General features: G+C 37.3%; 1 protein-coding gene across 4 annotated transcripts in view; it reads right to left on the bottom strand.

Moving 5' to 3' along the window:
* Positions 1-2,731: 2,731 nt before the first annotated feature.
* pnpla6 (patatin-like phospholipase domain containing 6) overlaps positions 2,732-27,945 on the bottom strand; it is a 49,859-nt gene continuing 24,645 nt past the window's right edge. For 2 of the 4 annotated variants that reach the window (XM_056456662.1, XM_056456667.1), the window contains 18 exons: positions 27,323-27,454; positions 25,849-25,972; positions 25,568-25,757; positions 25,223-25,372; positions 25,076-25,139; positions 24,446-24,614; positions 22,730-22,912; positions 22,520-22,638; positions 20,317-20,473; positions 20,083-20,199; positions 19,863-19,932; positions 10,268-10,384; positions 8,257-8,405; positions 6,829-6,981; positions 6,551-6,667; positions 5,857-5,944; positions 5,600-5,745; positions 2,732-5,490 (listed from right to left, as the gene is read on the bottom strand). In XM_056456662.1, the coding sequence (XP_056312637.1) occupies positions 5,410-5,490; positions 5,600-5,745; positions 5,857-5,944; positions 6,551-6,667; positions 6,829-6,981; positions 8,257-8,405; positions 10,268-10,384; positions 19,863-19,932; positions 20,083-20,199; positions 20,317-20,473; positions 22,520-22,638; positions 22,730-22,912; positions 24,446-24,614; positions 25,076-25,139; positions 25,223-25,372; positions 25,568-25,757; positions 25,849-25,972; positions 27,323-27,454 (2,326 nt within the window). In that variant the 3' untranslated portion in view covers positions 2,732-5,409. Of the gene's footprint in view, positions 5,491-5,599; positions 5,746-5,856; positions 5,945-6,550; positions 6,668-6,828; positions 6,982-8,256; positions 8,406-10,267; positions 10,385-16,796; positions 16,914-19,862; positions 19,933-20,082; positions 20,200-20,316; positions 20,474-22,519; positions 22,639-22,729; positions 22,913-24,445; positions 24,615-25,075; positions 25,140-25,222; positions 25,373-25,567; positions 25,758-25,848; positions 25,973-27,322; positions 27,455-27,945 lie in introns of all 4 variants that reach the window. The other 2 variants (XM_056456665.1, XM_056456666.1) reach the window with 2 other exon arrangements.

Here is a 27,945-nt window from a genome sequence, read left to right as displayed (position 1 = left end):
CAACTACAACAGGCAAGCGTGAATAAAATAGCTTGTCTTTTGTGAATATTTTTTACTTTTATTTATTATGCGTTTTTTTGGGTACCATCTTAATATTGGAATAGAGCTGAAGTATCACAGCCTGTTATATTGTATTGAGACACAGCCATTACAGTTTTATCATCGTTTTGATGCCCCCTTCCCCATGTTTTCCCCCCTCTCATTTCAAATGAAAGAAATGCCATTATATTGTGAATACCTCAGGTTTTTTTCTTTTGGGAAAAATTTAAAACTTTCAAAAACCTAAAACAAATAAAATACAAAAAAAATTTTTTTGTGTGGTTTATTTTTTATGCATTTACGTACAAGCAGACACTACACTCAACTCAGCCCCGTGTCAGGATCTATACACTTATATATTTGTTAAAAGTTTGTCCTTGTTTTATGTCATTTAAATATTATTTTATAATCGTTCACGCACTGGGCGCCATTTTGACGCTCGTTGAATGTAACGGTAATTGTCTTGGCGGATGTGTTGACCCCAAATCGTAGTTCTAGACAAGAACCTTGTAAACTGATAAGGTAAGAATTTTTACAACCACCGCAAACAGAACATTTGATTGTAGAAGACATCGGAAATGTGATGTTTTATGACTTGCGTCTTCTACAAAGTACAAAACTAAAGACGAAAGTGGCGCAATATGTCTACTCTTACAAAATGCTATGCTAGGCTCTGCTTGAAGTACCGCCCACATTTTAGCGCCATTTCATGCTGGCGTGGCACAAAAGAATCATGGATGAAAATTAGCAGGTATGTTGAAAGATGCTAAACGTTTTGAAATGTAACGTTATTCGCTCTGTCATCGCAAAATTTGTGTTTATGTAACCACAAAATAAGACAGGAAAACTGGGATCAAGTTTACCTTTCTTTCATTCCTTAATTTCAGGTTTGTATAGTTGGGAATAAACATCTTCCACTGTGAACATTGCTAGTAGTAACAAAATGCTGAAATGTAGTTTTAAAGCCACATTTTTTTGTAAACTGAAACATTCTTATATCAGGCCAGTAACCAGCCTGGTGAAAGGGTGATTCTTTTTCTCTCAAAAAGTGGACATTTTGCAGTTATTTACCTGTATTATGAGACTTAAATACTGAATTAGGTGAGATTGTAAGCAACATATTAGCTGAATTCATTGAATCAATTAGCTTGTTGGATGTCCATCATAACCACACTTTTGATGTAACAGAAATATTTCCTAAATATTTCGAATAAAGAAATATGACAAATATTTGTTTTATCATATATCGTTAGATAAAAGTTTTAAATTGCACACTGTAGCCTAGTGTAATTTATGAAGCAAATAACAAACAGGCCAGCACATTCAACTTCAACCTCGATCAGTATTTGGCCATTTGAATAATAAAAAACTGTTACATTTTAGCCTAATAATAATTTAGAAATTCACAATTTTTCTAGTCTCTCTTGTAAAAGTGTCACACTTTTTTATTGGTCATGTTTTCTTTCAAGAATAAGGTCCAAGATGTATAGAATAAAAGTTACTTGTCAAATGTTTTCTCTATTTAAAAACAATACACTAAGGGAAACATGACTTCGCTTATGCCAGATGTATTCTTTCACAGCTGGATGTTGGGACTCTTGAAAAATAATTGTTTGCATTGGCCGAAACTGATTAACAGAAGTCACACCAAGATTCCGCTTGGTTATACAGCCCTTTTCTATGGGTTATTTTCACTATTTATGATGGCATAACTGTCAAAATAGGACAAATGAGCTCTTGTATGGGACAAATTCAGGACCTTTGTCAGTGTGGGGTGGGTCATCCGTATTTGAATTAGAGACGTGACATTATTCAGTTGCTATAATGAACATGAAATATGTTGTTTAAGTGGGTAACAAGTGAGCCTATTCAACTTTATGAATGTCCTTTAATGTTTACATTGTTGCATTACCACTGGTAACGAGAGAGAGTAATTAAATTATAATTATTATTAACTATATTTAATATTAATTTCCTATCCAATAAAATTCTCATCCAAGCTATTTTATAAGTTGAGTTTATAAACTAAATTTTAACAACAACTTTAACAAATAGCTGTTTTTTGCCGTTTGCTGTTAGTTAACTGTACTAACAGTACTCTCTCTCTCTCAAAAAAAAAATTAAAATTAAAAATAAAAAATGTACTAATGCTTAGCTTCTTAGACTTTACACACCTTAAACTTGTCTATAGCACTTGTTCACTGTTGCTCTTATAGTTGTGTAAATTGCTTCCTTGTCCTCATTTGTAAGTCGCTTTGGATAAAAGCGTCTGCTAAATGACAATGTAAATGTAGTTAATACATTAACATTTGAATTTTTAACTTTCTACAGTTTATGGCAGTATGGGTATAATATATATTGTACATCACGACAAAAGCTAAAGCTTCCTTAATACACATAATGAATACATACTTGTTAATTATAATTTACTTAAAACAAAATTATTTAGTGTGTCACGGTGGCACAGTGGGTAGCACGATCGCCTCACAGCAAGAAGGTCGCTGGATCGAGTCCCGGTTTCTCCAACAGTCCAAAGACAAGCAGTATAGGTGAATTGGGTAAGCTAAATTGTCCGTAGTGTATGTGTGTGTGAATGAGAGTGTATGGGTGTTTCACTGTGGCGATCCCTGATTAATAAAGGTACTAAGCTGAAAAGAAAATGAATAAATTAATAAAAATGATTTAGTCAGAATGGCATTAAATAAGATTTTATTATTCATTATAACCTCATTCAGCTTTCATTTCCAATGTCTGAATCCCAGACTCCTCTTTTATTAAACAATAAAGACATTCAATATATTGTTTTTCCATTATCATCAGTGCAAAAATGCTAATCAAGCAAAATCAGAAACCACATATCGTTATTCTTTATAATCTCTAAAGTGTTGTTTAAAAAAAGCCAGTGGTAAAACCAATAAATTAAATAGTAGTTGGCAATCCTTTCAGTCTGTCGAACATACAAAACAAAGATGTCTCAGTGTAAAAAGACTGAAACAAAGCAAAAGCATTAATGGTTGAGTAATTTGTACATCTTAGTGAGGGTTTAGGGATATATACATTGATTATGGACAACTTTAGGTGAAAATGGGAACGACGACATTTGGCTTTTAAGAGAAAGGAAAATGTCTTCCAGTATTGGATACTGCTTCCCTGACACTCGCAGCAAAATAATCATTTGAACTCCCCACATCTTCATGTCTGCTATGAAATTACAGGTGTTTTTGTTCATTTTCACTCTTTTTTTGCTTTGTTAATGTGCAATAACAAAATAAGGCATTCATCTTGTCTACCTGAAGCACAAGTAGCTCTGAAAAACTGAAAACATACAGGCAGGTAAAACACCTATTCAAATCCACATAAGATATTTTTTGGCATTTATGAAACTCCTTGCGAAAGCTCCCTGCTATTTGCATTCATTTCCTTGTTTACTAACACACCGGTCAACAACCACTCGCATCTTTGCTCACTACCGCTCTCACTTCCTCAGTCTCTTCCATGATTTCTAACACACTTCCTTTCTCACAACCACTCAAACTTCCTACCGCTCTCTTCCTCCCTTACTAACACTCTTTCTTCCTCGTTCACTACCGCTCTCACTTCCTGGCTTACTAACACACTCTATTACGAACTCATTAGCGTTCTCACTTCCTGGCTTACTAATGCACTCTACTAACTCACTACCGCTCTCTCTTCCTTGCTCACTACCGCTCTTTCTGCCTTGCTCACTAACGGCTTTGCTAACACACTCATTTACTAATTCACTACCGCTCACACTTCCTCGCTCACTAACACTCTTCTACTAACACCCTTCTACTAACATACTAAAATAATTACTAACATTCTTTCTTCCCCGCTCACTACCGCTCTCACTTCCTCACTCACTACGACTCTCACCTCCTGGCTCACTAACACACTCATTTACTAACTGACTACCACTCTCACTTCCTGGCTTACTAACACACTCATTTAATAACTCATTACCGCTCTCACTTCCTGGCTCACTAACTCATTACCACTCTTACTTCCTCACTCACTAACACTCTTTCTTCCACAGTCACTACCATTCTCACTTCCTGGCTCACTAACACACTCATTTACTAACTCGCTACCACTCTCACTTCCTCACTCACTACCACTCTTTCTTTCTTGCTCACTAACCCCTCTCACTTCCTGGTTTACTAACACACACATTTACTAACTCACTACCACTCCCATTTCCCGGCTTACCAACACACTCTTTTACCAACTCACTACTGCTCTCACTTCCTGGCTCACTAACACACTCATTTACTAACTCACTACTGTTGTCACTTTCTCGCTCAGTACCACTCTTACTTCCTCACTCACTAACACTCTTTCTTCCTCACTCGCTACTACTCTCACTTAATGGCTTAATAACACACACATTTACTAACTCACTACCGCTCTCACTTCCTCCCTCACTACCACTCTCACTTTTTTGCCCTCTTCCTTTTTAGCTTCTTTCACATCCTCACCCTTTAGGCAAACATCCCATTTCTTTGCCTACTACTGATCCTACTCTTCATCTTTCTAAAATTCCAACTTCCTCACCATCTACTAGTCTTCCTTCCTTGCTCTCAGCTGTGGGCATCTACTGCTGTCACTTCATCTCTCTCCTGCTTTCACACCCTACTAATGTGCAAATGTAAATTTAATGGAAATGATAGGACCCTATGCAGCACAATCACTCGCTCAACTCTTCCTGTATCTGCACAGTCTATTTCTCAGCTTCAGATCTTGAAAAATGCATCCTGAGAAACCACTTTCAGTCTAGAAGGCATTCCATGGGAGAAGTTGCCAATGAAGGTTTTGGTTTCAGTCATACACACATGCAAACACACCCTCATGTAAATGTAAATTAAATTAAATTAAAATATCCAACCAGACACACTCACTACACACTATCTGTACTGAACTGGTACCATCTGGAAACAGACGAGTCAACCAGAACTCAGGGGTAGTGGTATACTGGCCGCCACTGCAGACATCATCATGAAACTCTATTTAGATATTTCAAAGACGTACAGCCCCTAATTTCGGTGCACAGTATCTCAAGCAGTGGTTCCTATGACGTGGTAGTCCCTGGACCTCGTTGTTGCAGAGTCTTGAGGCAAAAAAATATCCCAAAGGCAAAATGACAATAGAGGGAGTAACAGTTTTGGTGACAAGTTGTAGGTAAAGTAGTGTTAATGGTTCGAAATCACAGTATCTTTGGTGACTTCACAACAATCTTATTCATTCAGCTGAAGTCCTTTCTTCTGTATCTGTCTTTAAACTCTTCAGCCCTTGGGGCACGACGACTTCTCTTTCCAGTGCCCTTTGACCTCTTGACTCTGCATTACTCCTTTTTCAACAATCTGACACTCCAGAAAAGTCAGCGTTGGGGTCCCTATAAACGTTTTTCCTCTGACGGACTGTCTTATCTTCATCCTACACAAAAAAAACTGTTGGTGTTTTTTCTTCATCTGTAATGCTATCAGTTACTTGACATTTAAGGCTGTATGTATATAAAAGGTTGTGTGTGTGTATGTTTACTTACTGGTGGGAAGACCCCGTTTGGTCCCCAATCTCCAGGAGACTGATCCTCAGGATCTTCGCCCTCCTCCTCCTCTTCCTCACCTTCTTCTTCTCTCACTGTGTCCATACCGTCTTCCTCGTACTCTGTTGCATAGTCAGACTCCTCTGCTAGACACACAGGTAATGGTTAAGGACAAGTACAATGTACAGTGAGTACAATATAAGTACAAGTATATAGTGCAAGTAATGTTCCTTAGGGACTGGGTTTGGGTAACTGACCATCGGCTCCTACATAGCTCTGCACAGGCTCAATCCTGGACACGATTTCAGCTAGATCAGTGAAGTCTGCACTAGGACAAGGACATGACTGAAACAAACCATAACAATGTACAGTCACTACAGAATGATATTAATGGATTAAATACTTAACAAACCATTCATAATTATCCAATATCAGCTGATTCCATTCAAATATGTACACACGTAAAATATTATAAACTTCAAATTGCTTAATATGAATAAGCATATGCTACAACTTTTGTGAGTTGAATCACTTTTCTAGTTCACTTTTCACAGAGGAATGAACCGGCAATTATTTTGAGTTTGTTAAAAAAAAAATTACATTTTGGGAAATTAATACTTGTACTCAGAAAGCACAATCAAAAGTGACGGTAAAGATTATTACACTGTTAGAAAAACACAATGGTGATGATTTTCTGTAAACCAATCAGCATCCTACAGTGAGTAGCTCCACCCTTTAGGTACCGTGCTATTGCACTAGGTACCTTTACAAAAGGATCCTAAAAGTCGTGGTAGGGTACAGTTTGTTATTTTGGTAACTTCTGTACAGTACCAAACTTTACCGCTCAGTGGAAATGAGCCATAAGAATGATTTCTGAAGGATTATGTGACAACTAACAAGGATTAATAAAATGTGGCTTGTTTGTTTTAATGAGATTTTAAGAATACTCACGTCCGTCTTCTTGCTGTCATTATAGTCAGCTGATCGATGATCTTTCAGCATGTTGTCAATAATGTCCCCACGAGCCCACTCGGTAAACACCAGTTTGCCATGTTGATAACCCACATCCTGAGAGCAGACAGAAAAACGTTCAGTATGCCAGATGTGGGAGATCATTTAGCATTTGGAAAAACAGATATACGCTATAAATATAATGCTATTAAATTCTGTAGCATCAAGGCTGTCGTCCCCCTTCTGTTATCTGTAGACTTATGCTTTTGTGTTCTCACATAGATTTCATCAAATTTCCCAAAATCCATGGTCTTGAAGCGGTCGATGGGTGGGCGAATGTATTCGCAGTATGCACTCTTCTTGACTAGTTCCAGCTGCCGTACACAGGACACATAGGCCAAACGGGACTGGATTTCAGCCATGTCAGGTACCTAAGAGACAGTATTTTTTACATTGGACTTATCAGAATCAATTTCAGACATTGTTGTACAACTTAGAGATACTTTACTGAAGATCTTGATTTTCAATTTTGATCTCTCCTTATTTTTTGCACAAATTGTCACACTTTATAAAATAATGACTGAAATACCCAAACATGTATTCGATGTGATCAATATTTGAATTCATCTGTATATCATCACTCGGCATGAGCCGGTATAAAATTCAGACAGTATGATAACCTGACTAACAAAAGATACATTAAAATGAAGTTAAAAATTATAGCAAACGCAAATGGTTTCAAAAAGATATTTTTTCCAAGACAAATATAGGAATTATACAGGTGGATGATTTGTTTCACTTTGAGGATAAAACAAGGATTTAATGAATGCTTCACTGTGATTGTATCACAAATCTCTGTCATATATCTGCAAATTTTTTAATATGTCATTATTTTAAAGATTGTGTTTAAGATTATGATTTTTCCTTCCTACTGATGTGCTTTCATTTTCTTTGTCTCACTGCATTCTAAAGTTCCCATGGTGACGCGTCAAGTTTATCTTGTGGCCTACCAACCCCAGTGATCTATGTACATCTCGTATTTTGTTTCTTTTTGCCCTTTTCTGTAAATATTGACAAATGGTTTAACAATAGTCAAATTTTTGATATTCAATAGTCAAATAGTCAAATTTTTTCCGATTCCCAAATATGTGATAGAACATATATCTTGTCTTTTAAACAGCATATTAATAAACGTATTATTTGTCATATGTTGGGTAATTGGCATCGCCGTTGTTGCTAGAAGGGATACAGCTGCGATCGGAGGTTAATGAGAAGTATTTATATCATTTATTAAATTACGGATTAATTGTATTTTATTAGCGTCTACCCCTACGTCAACGCTAAACCCAACCCTCATGGTAATGTAAAAATATTATTTGTTGTACAGTGTCACAAAAATGATGCTATATTGACGCGAGTATTCTCAGCTGTATCCCATCTACACATCACCCTCTCCTGCAGCGTGGTGAAGAGTTTTCTACATGTGAAAGAGTTAACCCATTCTGCTTTCAACCCATTTAACCAATAATCTGCACACTGTAGGTAGATTGCATAACTTTTCACTCACATTTTTATGGAATCACACTCTTAAACTTTATTGCTTAGTAAATCAGACCCACGGTGGTCAAAAAGCATTCAGATGCCAAGTTGAAGCAACTGAACTGGCTTCATAAGAAATGCTCTAATATCCCACAACGTTGACTCACCTTCACTTTCTCTGCCCACGGGTTGATTCGTTTCCATAGCAGCCACCAGCCAGAAAGACAGTCGCCGTAGTTACAGAGATCAGTCTCATCCTGGCTGCCCACATCAATGGCAATGACAGTTTTCGTGCCCAAAGTACGAGCTATGTCCGCTGAAGGGCATTAGAGTGCCAGTTGAATGCAATCAAATCACACGAACACACACAAGACCAGACATCCACGGGGTAGCAGGAAGAATCAAAGTCATGTTAATATTTCAGGTAAAACCATTAGATTAATAACTGATCACCAGTCAACGCTGTTTAACCGAAACCACAGAGTAACTGGAAAGCTCCCATTTTCTTTAGAAATACGACTGAATGATCATCTATGCAGTGTTGGGGAAAGTTACTTTTGAAAGTAGTGCATTACAATATTGAGTTACTTAATATTTACTAACACAGACTATATTTGATGTATTTGGAAGTATTTTGAGCAGTGTTTTTTAAAAGTCTAAACACTTTATTGATATAGTGTACAACCAACAATATTGTAGTCAGAACACAAACCAATCACAGGTAATGAAGTATTAAGCGTTTCTCCCAAAGAAAAGCCTGTCTGGCGTTTGTAGCTCTACTGATGCTCCGCCTCTTTGCCCTTATTTGGTCACCCCCGGTGGGTGCGATGACGCGCAAACAAAATGGTGACGGTTGGCCACGCCTACTTGTAGCCTTATTTGTGCTCTTCAGAAATCTATGGGTGATATCACAGATACTATGTCCATATCTTTTACAGTCTATGGTTCTATTACTCGTTACTTTGGAAAAATAATATAACACATTAACCCCAACACCGCATCTATGTTTATATAAGTGACTTCATAGAAGTAAATGCATTCTAAAAGCTTTAACTGAGAAAGGTGGTGAAACAGCCTTGCAGGTGATCAGTACCAAAAAAATTGGAAAAAGACAATTGTATTCAATGATGACAAGTTATGAAGACAAATAAAATGGTGTAGTCCTAACATGAGTGATGCATTACAAAGATAATCTAGTTTGGAAATATTCTCAGGAATTTAAACATCCAATTTGCTTTACAGGCAATAACGCAGATGATCGTCATGCAAGGAGTAATTTGGTCTTTTGCAGACTGCTTGATTGCTGTGGTGGAATGAATCATTGAATCAAATGATAACACAGGGTGTACTACCACATGCAAAATCTTGTCTTTTTCCACTAAATTAAGATGTCCCAAGTTGAAATGCAACATTTGAACTTGTCTTTCTGTCCATTATGTTGCACTTCAAAGTGATGGGATGATGATGTTGCTGTCTGGTGATTTTGTTTGAAAATAATAAGTCAGATTTAAACTGTTTTAATACTGTAAAGCATAGGTTTAAACTTAATTCCTGGAGGGCCGCAGCTCTGCACAGTTTTGCTCCAACCATATCAAACACAGCTGATCCAAATAATCGAGGTGTTCAAAAGAGTCATGAACACCTCAATAATTCGGATCAGCTGTGTTTGATTATGGTTGGAGCAAAACCGTGCAGAGCTGCGGCCCTCCAGGAATTGAGTTTGAGACCTATGCTGTAAAGATATCAGTTATAGTCACAATATAATTCCAATCATACACCAGATAACATCATCTCAACATTTACATTCCAAAAAAAAGTCATGTTTTTAATAGGCTGGTGAGGACTATAGGTTTTTGTCCAGACCACCCAATCCCTGCAAAACTTTATCCATTTGTCTCTGCACAAATCACAAACAGGTCTTTAATAGAGTACAAAATACGAAATAATTTTAATTGTACAGGAAATCTCCCGGTTGCCAAATCGAACAGCATATTAAATGGACACAAGTTCAAATGGATAAAGCGAAACCACTCATTCTACCCTCAAATTGGTAAAGAAAATCAAAGTATACTTACTCAGAGCCATGTAGCTCTTCCAAACCAAAACATTAAGTAATTCACCAAGCCATTTTATATTCGTGGCCCTTGTAGATTTTGGTTGGCTCTGGGGCTTACTTGCCTGGCAGGTTGTTGATGTATCCTCCATCCATGAGCAGGTTTCCATCTTTAGGGTCGCAGAGGGGTGGCAGGTACCCGGAAAGGGTCATGCTCGCCCTGACATAGCGCCACAGGGAGCCTACCACACCGGGAGGGGACAATAACCTCTTAATAACGTCTAAAGAATGTAAACGTAACGCCCCCAGCAGTGTTTGGAGGTGACCGTCAAGTCACGTTTTTGGTTAGTAGTGCACAGACCAGCAGGGAGATACAGTGATGGTCACCCCAAGGACGGTGTGCAGTGGTTATGGCTTACCTCAAAGAGTGAACCCAACCTTGAGTAAAGTAGAGTTAATACCCATGAGGTAAGATTGACTTGTCTTTCAACCCTGCCTCACTTCCTTAAAAATCAAAATGATCTTAAATGGTAAATAATTTAAATGGTAATATTTTAACAATCCAATTTGAATATTCTTACAATTAATTTATCCATTTTAATCAGTGTTTCGAGCAGAGCGCCTTGAGACAGAGTTTGAAAGACAATCAGTGAACATATTGGGCACTGCCACCCTGTCCAAACCTGCAGTTCCAGATTTGAGCAGCAGGCGTCAGGAGAGGCGTGACAGTGGCATGGGTTGGAAGGAGAGAGAAACATTGAGAGAGGAGGTACATTCAGTATGTGGCACTCTTAAAGCGCCGTTCACCACCAAATTATAGGGTGTTGCAGTGATGATGCAATTTTGTTGGCTAAAACTTTGAAACCGGTTAGCATTTTAGCACTACTTTTTCCACTGTTTTGAACAATTTTGGTTAAATGACCAAAAGAAAGTTTGTGGTTTACATAAACAACATGACATAAAATAATAACTTTAGTGGGAAAATAGAACTCATCATGTGAAGACTCACACTCGATAGTTCACTTTTACAGGTGTTTTAACCCTTGTACACTGTTCAAATTTACTGGCCTTTTGTTACGTTCGGGATGAAATCATCCACTGAATTAAACTGCTGTAAAAATGCATCAGATAAACTTTTTTTTTCTTTTTTTTTTGCATAAATCTTTGAATCAACCTCAGTCCTGATCAAAACTACTAAATTGTTTAGAAAATTAATTGCCAAATTCATAAATTTCACTGGTTTCACAAAATTAAAAAAAAAAAAAAATCACTGATTTGGTGGAAAAAACACACACACAAAATGACGTATTTTCAATATAAAGAGAAATTGTGGACTGGATTTTTTTTAACCTTTTATCACAGCCTTGGACATGTGAATGATTAGTAATAACATTGGCTTAGATGCATTGTTAGATTTTAATTTTTTCTCCCTAATTTACTGTTGATGGCTGTTTTTGCCATTTGATGGTGCATAAATGCACAGTCTTTGTTTTTGTTTACCCCATGTAGTTCTGAGAGCTGAGAGGCATATTTAGATTTTCTCAGACACATCAAGGTAAGTGCGTGAAGGTCACTCTCACACACTCAGACATACATACACACACTTTAATTTGCTATTATACTCCATATTAAATACAGAAACTTTTTTTGCATAGGCCTATCTAAAGGGTTAATGGTGACAACTGATGATCAATAGTAAAAATTACAAATTCAGGGTATATACAGAAGATTTTAAGTTGAATTTAATACCTTTTTACTACCTTTTTTAATACCTTCAAAAAATGTTTTTATACCAGCACGACTTAGAGCTGCAACTGTAATGGCATAAATGAAATATGTTTCCAAATGGAATAACATATTACAGATAACATATACATTTAAGTAAAGCAGAGGGATTAATCAAGATGTCACAATGGGTTTTTGTCCATAGTTTTTAATCAATATCATATATGTCACCAATGTCAATATCCGCTCTACTAAGAAAGGTTCGGTACGGTTATGGTTGTTTTTCCACTGAGCCTGGAACGGCGCAGCATGATTACAAAGTGTCCTCAGCATAGTTAGAATCTATCGCCACAGTTCAGCATGATTGTCTGTGTGTCAGGGCTCAAAATTAACCTTTTTACTTGGTAGCACTGGTGCCCCCAACTTCAAATATTTAGGAACACCAGAATATTTAGCACCCACCAAAAATGAATGAGCACCACTGCAAATTGTATATTAAGGGATTTATTGGATTTGAAAACAACATCAATTAGGACCAACAACAACCAGAAACAACTATCTAACTAATGCTGTGATGACTTATAGATATTTGTGCAATAATTCCAAAATGAATGTCTAATAATTATTGCACAATGTATGTCTAATAAAATTGAAAATGTATCTAAAAAATTGGACTCAAATTTAATACCTCGTCAGATGAGGTTTATTACTTTTTAATAGTTTTTAATGCTCTTAATTTTGGCTAATTTCATTTACTACCTTTTACAACCCCGCGGACACCCTGAAATTGTACCTCTTTCCAACGGGGAAAACCACCAACAATCAAAAATGCATGATTATGTGTGTCATGGTTAATCATGGTAATCAAAAAAATGTGGCTATAATGGAAGTCAATCAGTCAAAAACAGTATATAAGGGAGAATTTTTTTTATCAAAAACAATGCATCAAAGGCAATGTTACTTCACATTACCAAGACTTTGATTTTAAAAAATCCAGTTCACAATCACTTTTTTATATTGAAAATACGCCATTTTGTGTGTTTGTGTTTTTTTTACCAAATCAGTGACATCATTTATGAACTTGGCAATTAAAGAGTTAAAATCCTGTAATTTTCTTAGCAATTTAGTAGTTTTGATCAGGACTGAGGTTGATCAACAGATTTATGCCAAAACATTTAGAAAAAAAAATTATCTGATGCGTTTTTACAGCAGTTTAATTCAGTGGATGTTTTCATCCCGAACAAAATTTTGCCCAGAGTGTATTGTTGAGTTTTTTTTTATTCAAAGCATTTTTTTAAAATTTAAGTCAAAATAAGATTTATCACCAAAAATCATTCTGCTAAATGAAACAGAAAAAGTTATGGCCAAATTAAAGACACAAACTCACCCCAGAGTAGATAAAAACATCCCCAACAGTACATAAGGATTAAACCACACTTTTAACCACAGGTAGCTTAATGATTCATACATGTAGCTAATTAAATTAGATTATTCAAAAAACTATGGGAAAACTGGAATTTTGTCAAGAGAACTAGAAAGATGCTAACTTTTAATTTAGCTTACAAAAATGTCATCACTGCCGCACATTGATTATGTTTGACAAAGTCAATAATGACAGATTTTGGGCTGATCTGCTCCTTTAAACAAAAGAGTGCCCACTGAAAAGCATGAAAAGATCTATATGTGACCCGGTTGAACATTTTCTGACTTTCTTAATCAATTGGGCTAGCAGTGTTGTAGGATCCAGAACAACTTCCAGTGACCTCTGACCTCATAAACACCATATACATGTAAAGAAATGACCTACAATAGATATACATGCAAGAGCATGCACAACAGTGTGTTTGGTGTGCTGGTGATAGCCAAGCTCAAGGTAGATGGGAAAGGTGCACGTGATGTGTAGATGATAGAGGTGCATGGGGAAGATACATCAGCGTGAACATCAAAACAACAACAACCCCTGACAGGAAACACAAAAATGAAGGACTGTTCTAATCTGTTCACAACTATATTTCCAACAAAAAAGCAGCAGCCATCATTTTTTCTAACTTCACGAAATCAGTCTAGGTGGCAAACCAAAGATGCAGTGAATTAACTAGAGGAACTTGACTCTAGATCTCTAAGCAATATTCACCCATTGCTTCCCATAGGTTTGAGATATACTTGCGGTGGTAGTCGGATTGAAACACACCGTTTACTCACATCACATAAATAATTAACTATTTGCGACAAACAAAACTATAAAAATTGTAACAATAACTCATTGTAAAGAAACTAAATAACAGTGTCAAAATAAATAAAATTAAAGTAAAAAACTGTTGAAATTAAGGAGAAATCCACTATTTCTCTTACTTTTTATGCTATTCAGAAGCCGTGTGGACACACTGACAGGTAAAATCTCCTCTTCTCTTTCTTTAAAGCAAACTTGAATGCCAAAGCATTTTAGATTTGTATATAAAATAGCCTATGTAATATATTAACATCATCAAATTAATAAAATATACAGCAATTGAGAAATAAATGACAGAAAAAGGAATAAAAACAGACAATTTCTCAAAAAAATTGTCATAATTCCAAGATTAAACCCTGTAGACTATGTAAAAAAGTAAAATACATATATTTTGCAGCCAGTTTAGATCAGTCATTTCGTCCAGTCATGAGTATATAGTAAAGATTTTCTGAGTCGTTTAGATTTAAAAATTTTTTTTATTTAATGTTTGTCTTGCTTTCGCCACCGGGAAGCAGCTTTTGTCAGCTGCAAAGCCAAGCAAAAGTAGGCTTAAATAAAAAGAGTAATGCAAAAGCGCATACGAGCTTTAGAAAAGGAAAGCTGAATCCTGAACATTTTAGGAGATTTAGAAACTCCGGACAGACAAATTTTTTTTCCCTTTTTTCCCAAAAAGGAGCGTCTCTGTGGGTCTGCTGAGCACATGAGACTGTCTGTGGGAGTGTTGACAGGTCTTGCGCGCACAAAGCGAAACAAGTAAATGGGAGAAGATTTTCCACTACTTAAGTCAATCGTGGATGTTTGGTTATATTGGGCGGATACAAAAAGTGTAAAAGGATGTTAAAAAAAACACACAAAAAAAACGTCACTAAATATACATTGGAGGCCCGCCAAAGTAAAGTCTGTGTGGAAAGCACTGTCAACCATAAACCACAGACATTTTTAAAATACACCTCAGTGAACGGCATCTATAGCTAATAACATGATTTAACCTGCTAAGCGTGATATTCTAAATGTAATGCCTGCTCTTGACATTAGATTTGAAATGCAAACTGAAACATCAAATTACAGGACAAAGACTTCTGCCATTGGAGTTTTAGCCTGAAACGTAAATTTGTAACCAGACAGACACTGGCTAAAGCACAATGAAATGATATCCGGGCATCAATTGGCTGCGTTGACCTTAAATCTTTGAACAGGATGCCTATGTGTGTATAGTGTTGTTACAAAAAATCCAAACAGGAAAGTCTAGCTTTAAAAACTGGATGTAAATTGAGCAATTAGTGGGCAAATGGCTGAATCATATGAAAGCGATCAAGTTCATTTTAAAAAGAAGAATATTTCATTTAAAAAGACAATTTTACTACACTGAAAAAAACTATAGGGTATGATTTACTTTGAAAGTTTACAAAAGGCTTGTGGCTTTAGATCAGAGATGCCAAAGGCCCGCAGGCCAAAGTTGGCCAATTGTAACTTCTGATTCAGCCCACCATTCTATCTGAGAAGAGAGTGAGAAGGATGGAGAGGGTTGGGGCGAATGTCTTCAAAAGAGATCCTCATTTCTAATTTGAAGAAACCTTTTTTTGTTTGTTTGTTTTATTGCGGAGCTACAAAAAAGCAAACTGAAATTAATTAAATGTTGTAAATAATAAAATGTAAATAATGTCATTCGACAAATAGAGGACTATGCAGAAAACATCTGTGAGCAAATCAAGGCAGAAACTAGTGTAACTCTATCCTATTATAAATGAGATTGTTTTTTGTTTTTAACTGTAATAAGTTCATTATAAAATGTTATACAAATATTAGTATATTATTATATATTACTAATATTTGTATTAGTTAATATAAAACAATGTTTTCAAGTTATTTTCGAATAAAAAAACATTGGAAATTACCCATGGACACTATATTTATCTTCAACCCACTAGCCTTAATCAAGTTAGATTTTTGGCCCTTCATAAGAAAAAGTTTGAGCACCCCTGCTTTAGATAATTAGTTAAATAGCACATTGAATGACAGGAATTTTTATAAAATTTTAACAATTTAATTCTGGAGTAGAAAATATTATTTTGTAGTAGCCCATTTTTGTGCCACATGTGACATTAAGAATAGAAAAGTATATAAAAATGTAAAAGGATTGGATGTGCTATGATAAGACCATGGCAGACACTTACCATTGATACCATTTATTGTAAAAATTACCATAAAAATAGCGTACAGTTAATTAAACATTTAATTGGTGGTACTTTATTTGAATTAAATTACTTATTTGAATTAAATATAGTCTCATCATATAAAAACCAAAATCTAAATCCTTGATTTTATTTATGTAACATTGTTTTATTTTTCTTTGGACTTTTCTTTGAAACCAAAAACTTGAATATGTTTTTCATAAAATTCAGTCAAAAGCAAAATCTTTATCATACTTGTGAAAGCACAGTCTCTCTCTCTCAAACTCAGTTCTTTCTCTCATTAATTAAATACTATCCTGTGCTCCTTCCAAACCATGGGTTCCCAATGTAAGCAAGGGGTTAATTCAGTTTCAATTAGGACAAGAAACAATAAAAAGCAAAGGGTAACTGAGTGGTTGGTTGTCGCAGGGATAACGGTGTAGCAGGTATCTAAAAGCCTCCTTCGGGCTTCTGGAGGTTTGTGGTGGGATAAAAGGGGGGGGGGGGGGGGGGGGGCAAAGTCCTGACCTGGGACATTGTTAACATAGCAACCATCCACGAGGAGGTGGCCGTCCTTGGGGTCGCAGAGAGGAGGCAGATAAGGGGTATAGGAGGCACTGGCTCTAACATAGCGCCAAACACAGCCTGGCAAAATGAAGATGGAGAGTAAATCAAAACCGCACAAGACGAGGAGAGAGACAGAGAGGAGGGAGGAACAGTAAACAACAGGAAACAGATGAGTGAGAATGATAGCAGAGGCACAAAATTCTCCAACAGCCCACGTAGTTTCTCAGACATCATGCTGCGATCGTGTTAGGCCATTCAGGCAAATCAATCGGTTAAAATAAATAACATCTGAATGTGGTTTGGATCATTTATGAATTTCAAACACAATTAAAACTTTGGTGTTGCTTCCTAAACAAATATGGGGAAAATGCTGAATCTACAGGCATACTGCATTTATTAGTGATGACAAACTAAACAGATTAAAAAAAAAGTAGCAGAGGTGAACGGAGAGCACAAAGAGGGTGAAATTGTGAGATCTGCAGGCTGTAAGTATTATAGCACATTAGACATTGGACAGGAAAACTAGTTTCTTGTGAGTGACTTGATTTAGAACTACAGACACAAAGGTGATAGGTTGATTGGTGGCCTGATAGGAAAATGTGTGTTGCTAAAGTTCTAGATTTTTAAGTCTTATTATTATCTTAATTAAACTATTATTTCAATCCTACTTCCATGACTGTGGGACGTCTGTATAAGAGACATTAAACTACCAAAAGTGGTCATTACAATTAAAAATAAATAAAAAACAATCTAATATTTCAGAATGGTTCCAAAAAAGGTGTTTTGTGACCCTTAAAAAACAAATCCTATTAAAAAAAAACTATTGCAAGATCATATTTGAAATAATAATAATATTAACATTAGCCCCTTTCACACAGTGATATCGGAAAATTACTGGAATGACTTTACCGGTAAATTCAAAAAAGCGCTGTTCACACAGGCAAGGACGTTCCGGAATTTTTCGGGGAAAGACCGTTCCCACATCCATTCCAAAACACCAGTAAATTCTGACATCACTGACCAGAAATGAACTCTAAACGGCTGCGCTTGTATTTGTAAGCATAGAAGGGGTCGGGCTTTTGTTGATGTTTGATGGTACATAGTATGTGTGTGTACTGGCGCTCACCGGCTTCACGTGCACACGCGTCAAGCAACTGAAGCAGAGCTTGAAGGTAAACAGCAGTTTATCATAAGCATTTTAATCGATTTTTTTTACACAGTTGGCATTTCGAAGGAACATAGAAATGTTATCTGACTAACGTCTAGCAGCTAAATGTGTCGTGAAAAATATTCAAAGGTTTTTATTTTCATAAACGGCGTGGATGTGAATGCGTCTGAATGTTCTGATTGGCTGGAGTAGACACACATCAGCGTGTTCTAATCGTGAAGGCGCTCTTTCCGGCAATTTTCTTTCTGCATTCACACAAAGCAGCATTCCGGAAAATTACCGTTAATGTTACAAATTCTCTTTCCAAAAAATGTGAACAAATTTACCGTTTTTTTTTTTAAAAAGGGCCTGTTCACACATGATCCCTTCCCGGAAAATTGCCGATAATTTTCCTGAAAGGTCTGTATGTGTGAAAGGGGCTAATAAGACAGCTTGAACTATAAATGAGGATAGAATGATTTCTTAAGAATCATAAAGAAGATTGGCATACTTATGCTAAAAAAATTAGCTTTGTCATTATCCCAACAAATAAAAAGTCAATTGTAAAAATAGACATGTTCTATTCTTAAATTGTATAATTATTTTACAAGAATATAATTTTTAATTTTGACTTATTTTGACTTGTTAGAATATGCTTAAATGTAAAAGCATATTCTAATACCTTAGGACTACCTGATCAATACTCAAAGTTGAGTGAAAGCTGGCATACTTCAAGTTGCAGTAAAGTGTTTAGACCTGTAATTTTTGTTTTATGAGAATTAGAGGTGTAAAGCAGTGCTACAACAGCAGAATGAACAGGAGAAGGCATGTAGAGAACAGGGGGAAGCAAATGGCTGATGGGTTCTGGATCCTACAGACACCACTAACTGGGGTTTTTACCTACAAGTCATACAACAGCTAAAGGTGTTTACGCTAAGAATGTAAGAAAAAGAAAAAATAGTGGAATAAAGGACAAGAATCAACCAGAGATTAGCCATTTCTGTTAAAGAAGCAGGTTAAATGCGGGACAGAAATGAAGACAGATAGATAATCTGACCAAAAAGGGGGAATGAAATGGAGTTGGAAAGAAAATAGAGACAGGATTTGTACTTGCAGTTAGTGAGATGTGCAAATTCAATCCCATAGTCATTTTGGGCAAACAGGGGTGACCACGTGACCAATATAAGGCCCGCAAATCCAGTGTTTTACAGCGCTTATCTGTATTTAAAGTTACAATATTAACATGACAATTAATTAAGCTAGAGTCAATAAACTTATATAAGTACGTCTGATCATTTATGTTTGAATTTGGGGATGAAACCCAGAATTCAAAGATTTAGGTTATACCATTGGTCGATCCCAAAATGTATATTAGTGATTATGCATTTGCCAAATACACTTAAGCAATTCATCACATTATCAGCTCCCATACATGAATGCAAGTTAACAGGCATAATAAAACAAACATTGTCATTATTTCTATCAGAAACCACCAGCCGTTCTAGACTTGTCAGCAAATCCCACAACCCACATGCAATTTTCTTCACGCATGCAATCAGTACAAATTCATAACCTCCAAAACTAAACACTAGGCACTAAATTTGGCTCAAGCTTATGAATTAATGTTAAACATTCAAAATCCCAGTTTTAATGGTATTCAGTTTTCAGTGTCAACAGATTTACCTCCCATTTTTAATATCAGTATTTTACATTTAAAATTGGTCAAATTATTTAATTCTATTTAAATATTATAGTATACAATTACTATTGTATTAACAATTATTGAAATGCTATATTTCAGAAGTAAAATGCCCCTACCACAGAACCCTGTGGAACTCCACATTAGAGCTGAAACAGAAAGCAGTTCATTGACCACTCACCATCTTTATGAACACGCATAGCAGAAGCTGTGATATCTGTGGTCACGTTGAAGTAAGGCAGCCACAAGTCCTACAAATACAAGCAGGAAATGTTACATTTGTCATGCATATGTTAATCATCCTCCAGAATAAAACATCTGATCATTACTGAGGAATCAAAAATGTTTCTAAAGCATTGGGTTCATTTTAAGACACTACGCCAAAAGAGCTGATCTCTCACCTCAATTTGTTTGTCCTCAAAGACTTTGGAGATGCTGGTGTTGAAGGCAGAGCCCGAGAACATGGACGTGATTGGATAAGTAAGATCCAGAACTGTTTTGAACACAGAGTTCATGGCCTGCAGGCAAGAGAAATAGGTTTGATAACTAAATGATCAGAATTCAGGGATTAGTAACTCAAGATGTTGGTCAAAGAAAGGTAAAGGTTTTAATGGGATGATAGGAGTCAATGTTACCTTGGACCACTCTCTCGCTCTCTGCTTGACCCGAACAGCACTTCTCTCCTCTGCATACAGAGCACCAATGAATGAGCCAATGGAGGTTCCTCCCACTATATCGATGGGAATTCCTGTATCCTCCATGGCTTTGATTACACCAACATGAGAGCAACCCCTGCAAGATTTAACATACAATTACCAGGGTACTTACTGTAAACTGTAACTAAAACTATTTTTGTAAATCATTCATTTTAACTGGAAATATCTAAATACAGAAAAACAAATATAAATGAACAAGCACTAAATCTGAACTCTTAACTGAAAAGCAAAAAAAATTACAAAATTAAATTATTAACTTGAAAAGTGAGAATTCTAAAATAAAAGGTTCGATTTATCTGTCCATTCAGTCCAATTGTTGAAGGTTTCCCTTTAAAAGGTCACAAAACATCAAAACACATTTTTTGAGATGTTGACAGTCATTTATGTGTCCCACATTGCTAAAAACACTATTAGGACTTGTATTTCACAAAAAACTGAAAATTGGTTGTTTTTGCTAAAATGTTGCCTTTTTCTGAATAAGACAAAATATGATTAAGGTGTTTACATGAGTTGCTTTTGAATGTTCCTTTCATGATCCCGTTTTACATGTTATAGCACGTAATTCAATTAAAATCATTGCATCATTGCCAGGCTATCCACATTTCCTCCGCAGTTTCATGTAATTTCGGGTGCTTCATTTTTAATTTGTAGAATTTAACTGCAGTTTGGCACTTTCACTTTCATTCAGGAACATTTCATGCATGCCCCTAATGACAAACGAGATATTGGATGTGGGGAACTGCTGAAACTGTTTTGTTTAAATAGAATTTGATAATACTGCACACTGAATGGGAGAAAAACACCTCTACATTTCTCGGTAGATGCAAATACTCGGTAGGTGCAGACAATAACGACAAACAGCCGTGACTATACGGTCTCAAAATGCGGCAAAAATCCTTGAAAAGTTTTTTTTGAAGCTACATCACGGCGATGAGATCCTTGTGTAAAATCCAGCCTATCTGTACCGGCGGGTACAACGTGACGTTTTTGAGCTTTCAGCATTAATTCATGAGAAATACTTCAGCACCAATCAGCACGCTCTATTGTGAATGAAGCGCAACTTCATTAATATGCATGATATAGCTTCGAAGGCTGTTTTTACTTGTTACAGAGAGACGCCATATTTTGTTGCCAACCCTAAATAAAACAAATGGAAGAAAAATAATTATTCGGAGACATGGGTCGTCACTTTATAAACATTTATAAATGTGCCACAACAAAGGTTTTGTTTCCATTTTCCCGAGATGAGGGCACCGCTCTCACACGTGTGGAGTACAGTGGTCTGTAACACGCGACAAAAAATATGTTTGTATGTTTGTATTTTTGACCCGAGAGCTTTTCGCATCTGGAAATGGTGAAATCCGGATATGCCGCTCGTCTTCTTTTAAAAAAGACGCAGTTCCAGTTGGTGTTGATTGTCCTGTCTCTACAGATTTAGTAAGTGTGCGATCAATGTCTTTATTTATGTTTATTCAGATGGCAAAGTTAGGTTGTATCGTCAGCAGTACTCTTTCAGTTTTTAAAGACCTTAGTCAAAATGACTTAGTTACTAAGTTTACAGTACGCTAATCACTACAATATTATGGGCTGAAAGATCCGCTGTAAATGCTGCTCTCCGAATGTAAACTTGTAAACACCTCAATCAAACTATTACCATCGTGTAGGATTTTTGCCGCATTTTGTGACAGTGTAGTCATAGCTGTTTGACGTTATTGTCTGCACCTACCGAGTTTAATTGAATTATGTGCCATAACATGTAAAACGGGATCATGAAAGGAACATTCAAAAGCAACTCATGTAAACACCTTAATCATATAACTGTCTTATTCAGAAAAATGCAAATAAATCGATTACTGATGCCCATGTAAACATAGTCTCTGTCTATCTCTGCGTATGTGTTTGTGTTGCCGCTGTGAAAATCAGCTGTAGTTCACTTGGTGAAACTCCCCTTTTAATGCAAAACCTTCCCTCTTTCGCCACTCGACACTCCCACCTAAACAAAGCTCGACTCACCCACTTTCCTGACTTTTTTCAAACTAGAGGAGTGAAAACACCCTGCTGAGACAGGGGGGGTTTCGTGACCCTTCAAACTATAGCAATCCAACTGCTTGGTGTCACTCACCTAGCTCCGCCTCCTCCGAGCACGAGGGCGATGCTATTTCCTGTGAGTACTCTGGCCAACCGTGAGAAATCACTGTGTCTGTCTGCAGTCTTCTCAAACACTTTTTCATATACCTCTCTCTGTTAGGCACAACAACCAAATCCACAGCAAATATAGACGTCACTTCTAATATAATATTTAATACTGATGGATTTGTGTTTTTATTCTTACCAGTTTTGTTGGGCTTCTTCGTGAGAAGACTCTACGAGGGCACTTCAGGTGAAGGTGTCCAGAACACCAACTTCGCATGTTCAGCCATTCGACTGTTCTTGACGGGCCCGGACCATCCTCACGGTGCAGCAAAACAAGCTGTTTCAGAGCCCGCACTGCTGTGTTCTCCAACATCTGCTCCAACTGAGAAGGTATGAAAATGGGCAATTACAATGGAACATTTTAAATACATTTACTTATTTAGGAGCTATTACAAGTGAGGATAAAAGGACTTCAAATCATCAGAGAGCAGTAGTATATACTTGCAATGGCAAGTCTTTGTTTGTTTTTCCTCCCTACGGTCATACCTAAAGAAGTGTGTCCTATAGGTGGTTTGACAAGCCCACTCACCTGTGTGGAGTGCAATCAGAATTCCACTTTTCACTAAGTTCACATCTAAATTCTGTTTGCATAAGCCAAGTTTGTAGCTATTCAAATGCTGATAAATTTAAATTTGTGCCTGCTAGGGAAATGGATCTTTGTACAATTGATGGATTCAGAATTGCTTAAATGAATTTACAATGCCATTTGTTTCTGCCTTTACATGCATTCATAGAATTATGAAAATGTGCCTTAGACCAAAGCCATTAGCATCAGATGCTAGCTCACCTTCATGAGTTCAGAGCAGTGAGATTTACCTACACAGATTCTACTAGCTGGCCTCTGTTAAACTTACTCATTCAAACATCCCAACCGGGTCACGGCACCAATATAATCACTCAAAATCTAATTACACTGCACCAAGCGGGAATCAAATGGGTATCTCAAGCATAGGAGACAGACACACTAACAAGGATGTAAATGCCTGAATCTCAAGCATCAGTCGATATACTGGATTGACTTATGTTACCTTCACCACCCCTAAATTTACCTCTCATTAGGCACAGCACCAATATAACAATTCCAGTTCTATACATACACTCCATTCAATTAAGATTAAAACCAAAGTCTCTGGCATGACAGTCGTGAATACTAACAAAGAGGTTTCAAGAGTTCACACTTAGCTGATGCTTGATAAGGTAAATGCGTGTTTGGCATGCTGTCCCAGGAGAGAGCCCTGAGCTCAGAGAATCCTCGAACCCGGGGCTCCCTCCTGTTTAGTGAGGTGAGAGGGGAATCTGAGCTCAGGTAGGTCTTGAGAACTCCCCTAAATTAAGCTAGGAAAGAGGGGAAGGAGTCGGGGTGGATTCTTCAAGACGGAGATGGCTAAGGTAAAGAGATCAGGTTATTAATGTGCGTTTGAATTCATCTTATTGGTAGATCATGTGATTGTTAATGCGAGACCAGCTGTGGTCAATCATAGGATTGTGATCCTCTCAAAATTAGTTTAGAAACCTTTTAACTTAAAAGCTTCTAGCGCAAGTGCACCTCTTGAGAACTGCGAATGAAGTTTACTCACACTGCTCTTACTAGCTGACCCCTAATATGTTCATCCCCTCAAACTCCTACTAGCTGGTCTATATTATTGCTTCTATCATTATTCTATATTAATAATCCAAATTTCACAACCCTAAGTAGAGCTTTGCTCAAGGTGAAAAACAATTCATTAATCTTTCCTTATGGGGTTTAAATTGTATGTTGGGTCCCAGCTCTGATTAATAACCACTACATAACCTTACACTTTCACATGAATGTAGTCAGAAACAACACCAGATTGAGAGTAGACTCAAGTGTTACCTCTCCAAGTGCAGGTTCCTGGTCTCCAAGCCCCACAATGAGGATGCAGTCAGCTTGTCGGATGCAGCGTTGAGTCCATGGGGTCATTCCACTGTCCGTCTGATACAGCACTATACGATTAATGTCCTCCTGCTGAGCCAACCAACCTGATAACCTGTACTCATGAATACTAGAGAAAAACAAGCATTTAAGATATAAAGATAAATACAATGAAGTACAGAATCAGATAATTACATATTGCTCTGATCTCTTATATGGAGTTAACTTGTTAACAAAGGTTTAGCAGCAGGACCACACCTCACTTTGTCTCCTTAACCAATCATCTACTCCCTAAAAACTTATTTAAGGCTGACCAGCCCTCTAACACTGTTCTTCTTGTTCTCTCAAACCCATCCTCCCTCATTCTATTTCCTTGTTTCCCATTAACAATCCTATAACCTTCTCTTCCCTCCTAGGTTGAATTGGGGGGGTCCAGATATCATCATAGGATACCTGATCAACCTACCTACCGGTTCACGGTTTATGCTCTTCCTTCCCTTCCCCTTTATCCTACTGCTCCCTTACCATCTCTTTCATCCCTACAATAAAGTCTAGCTGAAAGTGTGGCATGGTCCAATGCTGGTGAATTACCTGTCCAAAGCAGAAGCCCCTAGTCTTTCTCTGATGATGTCACTGGTTAGCAACAGGGTTGGTCCTTATTGGAGAATGAGAATCATTCAGATTATGTGTCCTACAGTACATCATGGGTTTTAAATGACAGTCTATGCTTTAGTGTACCTATGGCGCTGAGGGCATGGCTAAGTTCCAAATTGAAGGCATTGATTGGCACCTCATCACAAACCGGAAGCACGGCCACAGTTGAGAGATTACTGGCTGGGTTAGTGACGTCTGGACTGGACGCCATGCTGGGCAGACCCAGAGCAGAGCCTAGAGAAATGAAAGAATTTAGATCTTAATAGTAAACAAGGAAAGTAAACAAGTCATTTCTGTTGACTTCAAGCATTTCTTATCTTTGTTTAAACACAACGAGAAAGTTCTGCTTCATGTTTATTCTTCACTAAAATCAACTTTACTGAAGCTTTACTGAAGATAAAAACTGAATTGGTTTCAGCGGGAACTTACTTGAGAAAGGTCCACGGGGCTGTTGGAGATTTCCCAAAATCTTTTGTCCCAGCAGGTGGATTAACCGCGTCACTACCTGCGGGTATCTTCTTTTAATATTGTTGAGCGTTCCTTCTGGAAGCTTCACCAGCTCAGTGTCTCTGACCGCATGGACTGTAGTGGCACGAGGCTGCCGCGTCAAAGCCTCCACCTGAGAAAAAAAATATATTTTATCAATCATAAATTCAGCTTAAATTAGTTTAGGCCTAAAACTCAGGTTTATTCCAGAGCTTCAGACTCACCACGCCTATGAGATCTCCTCGCCCGTACTCTCCGACCAGCTCCTTTTTACCATTCGCTTTTCGAATGACAGAACGCAATCGTCCATTTAGTACAATATAAGTGCAGTCGGACTGATCATCTTGCCTATGACGTGAAAACAACTGTATCATTATAACAATTTTATTATTATTATGACAATATGATGTTTTTCAGAATACTACAACACATTCCAGTCAGATGCACAAATAAACATATAATCAAAATGTCAGATTTTAAAGAAAGTTTTAAAGAACTTAATACTTTTAAGCAAAACCACATTTATTATATTAAATGCGACAGACATGTGAAAATAAAATAAATATATGCTGTTCTTTTAAACTTAATATTCACATAAAAACGGACAATATGGATTCTATAAAAAATTTAAAAAGTTTTCTTATTAATTAGCAAATCAGTACATTATAATCATTTCTAAAGGATCATGTGACACTGAAGATCATTTTTTCTCATATTTGATCACATAAAGGCAGCCTCAATGAGGTAAACTCAAATTCTTACAGCAAAAATGTGCAATTACAAACTTGTATATATAAGAACGATCCAAAATGATAATAATCTAAAAAGCAGTGTTTCTCAACCACATTCCTGGAAAACACCAGCATCACAACACTTGTGAGACCTGAGAAATAGATGGGGCAAGAGAAAAGGTGATGGAAAAATTGAGGAGAAACAGAAGAGACTGAGAGAGGGAAAAAATTGGTGTTCGGTTCTCCAAACACGCTGCCTCTTGGTCCTCAACTAGCTGAGAGACCCTCATTCGCTGTGCCTGTCAACAGCACTGGCTGCCCCTCGGTGGACGGCTTTAGACTTTGCCTCGCCCCTGTCTGGCAAGCAACGGCTCCTCTGGTTCATGAGCGCTCGGCTGTGAGCCCCTTGTTCACTTTCGCTCTCTACTCCTCTCCATAGTGGCGGTCAGCAGCAGGCTACAGCTCCCGGCAGACCTCCCCAGATTTTTTCCACGGTGGCAAGCCCCACGTCCCCTGCTGGTACACATCTCAGCAGACGGCAGCAGGTTTCTGCATCTGGTGAATGGAGTGGCTCCTCTGTACCCTCACAGACGGCAGCTGACCCTCCAGGTTGCGGGGACTTGAGGCAAGGTTCGCGACACAAGTGCTTCACATTATCACTCAAGTACCGACCTCATCCCATTCCCATAGCTCTCTGCCCTGTCCACTCGCTACAGTCTCCTTTGTCTGACATACCCATTTCTGTTCTTTCAGTCTTTACTAATGAGCCGATGATGGTGTTAGGTTAAGAAGACATGGAAAATGTGCAGAGCTGATGGTTGAACGTGGTTGAAAAAAAAATCACTGACCTAAGGCACATTTGGTAATTATCTAAACTATATTTGTACTATACCTTTAAATGTTGTCATCTAAATAAAAGGTTACAATGAATAGACATTTTTTTAAGTGTAGGAGAGGGTGACAGTACCGGTACAAGGCTCGTCCAGCTTCAACAGCCATCCAGTCAATGGCGAAATCCATCTGTCGCACAAATGCTGACATGCGAATAGCTACAGTGTGAGCTGCGCTAAGAACTACACTTGGCTGCTCACGCATGATCCTACAGGGGGCAGCACAAACACGGCCAATATTACTCCAGATGTAGATTTGTTTTCTGTGTCAGATGTGCAATAGCTAGTAACCCAGCAGACACACAACGTCATAGGACGTTAATATTAGGTTAGATTTAGGTCCCCAGGAGAATGTTATTTTGATGTCCAATAACAACGTGAAATGATGTTGATATTAGGTTGATTATAGGTTTTGCTGGAAAGTGACCAAAATCCAACACAGCCAACATCTTAAACTAACGTCATATTGACGTCAAATACTGACATTTATTCGTCAGGTATGGCAACCAAAATCCAACATCTGATAGACGTCATATTAGTAACGTCCACACAACGTCAAGCTGTAACATCATTAGACATTGATATTTTGTTGTTTTTATGTTGTGTTGGAAAGTAACCAAAATGCAACATCTGTCCAACGTTGGACACTGACGTCGGCCTGACATTAATGGGATTTTCATTTCCAAACAAAACGTCCCAC

The sequence above is a fragment of the Danio aesculapii genome, chromosome 1, assembly GCF_903798145.1.
Source record: "Danio aesculapii chromosome 1, fDanAes4.1, whole genome shotgun sequence".
NCBI classification, from domain to species: domain Eukaryota; kingdom Metazoa; phylum Chordata; class Actinopteri; order Cypriniformes; family Danionidae; genus Danio; species Danio aesculapii.
The sequence above is the reverse complement of the archived record's forward strand: the minus strand, read 5'-3'. Positions and strand labels throughout refer to the sequence as shown.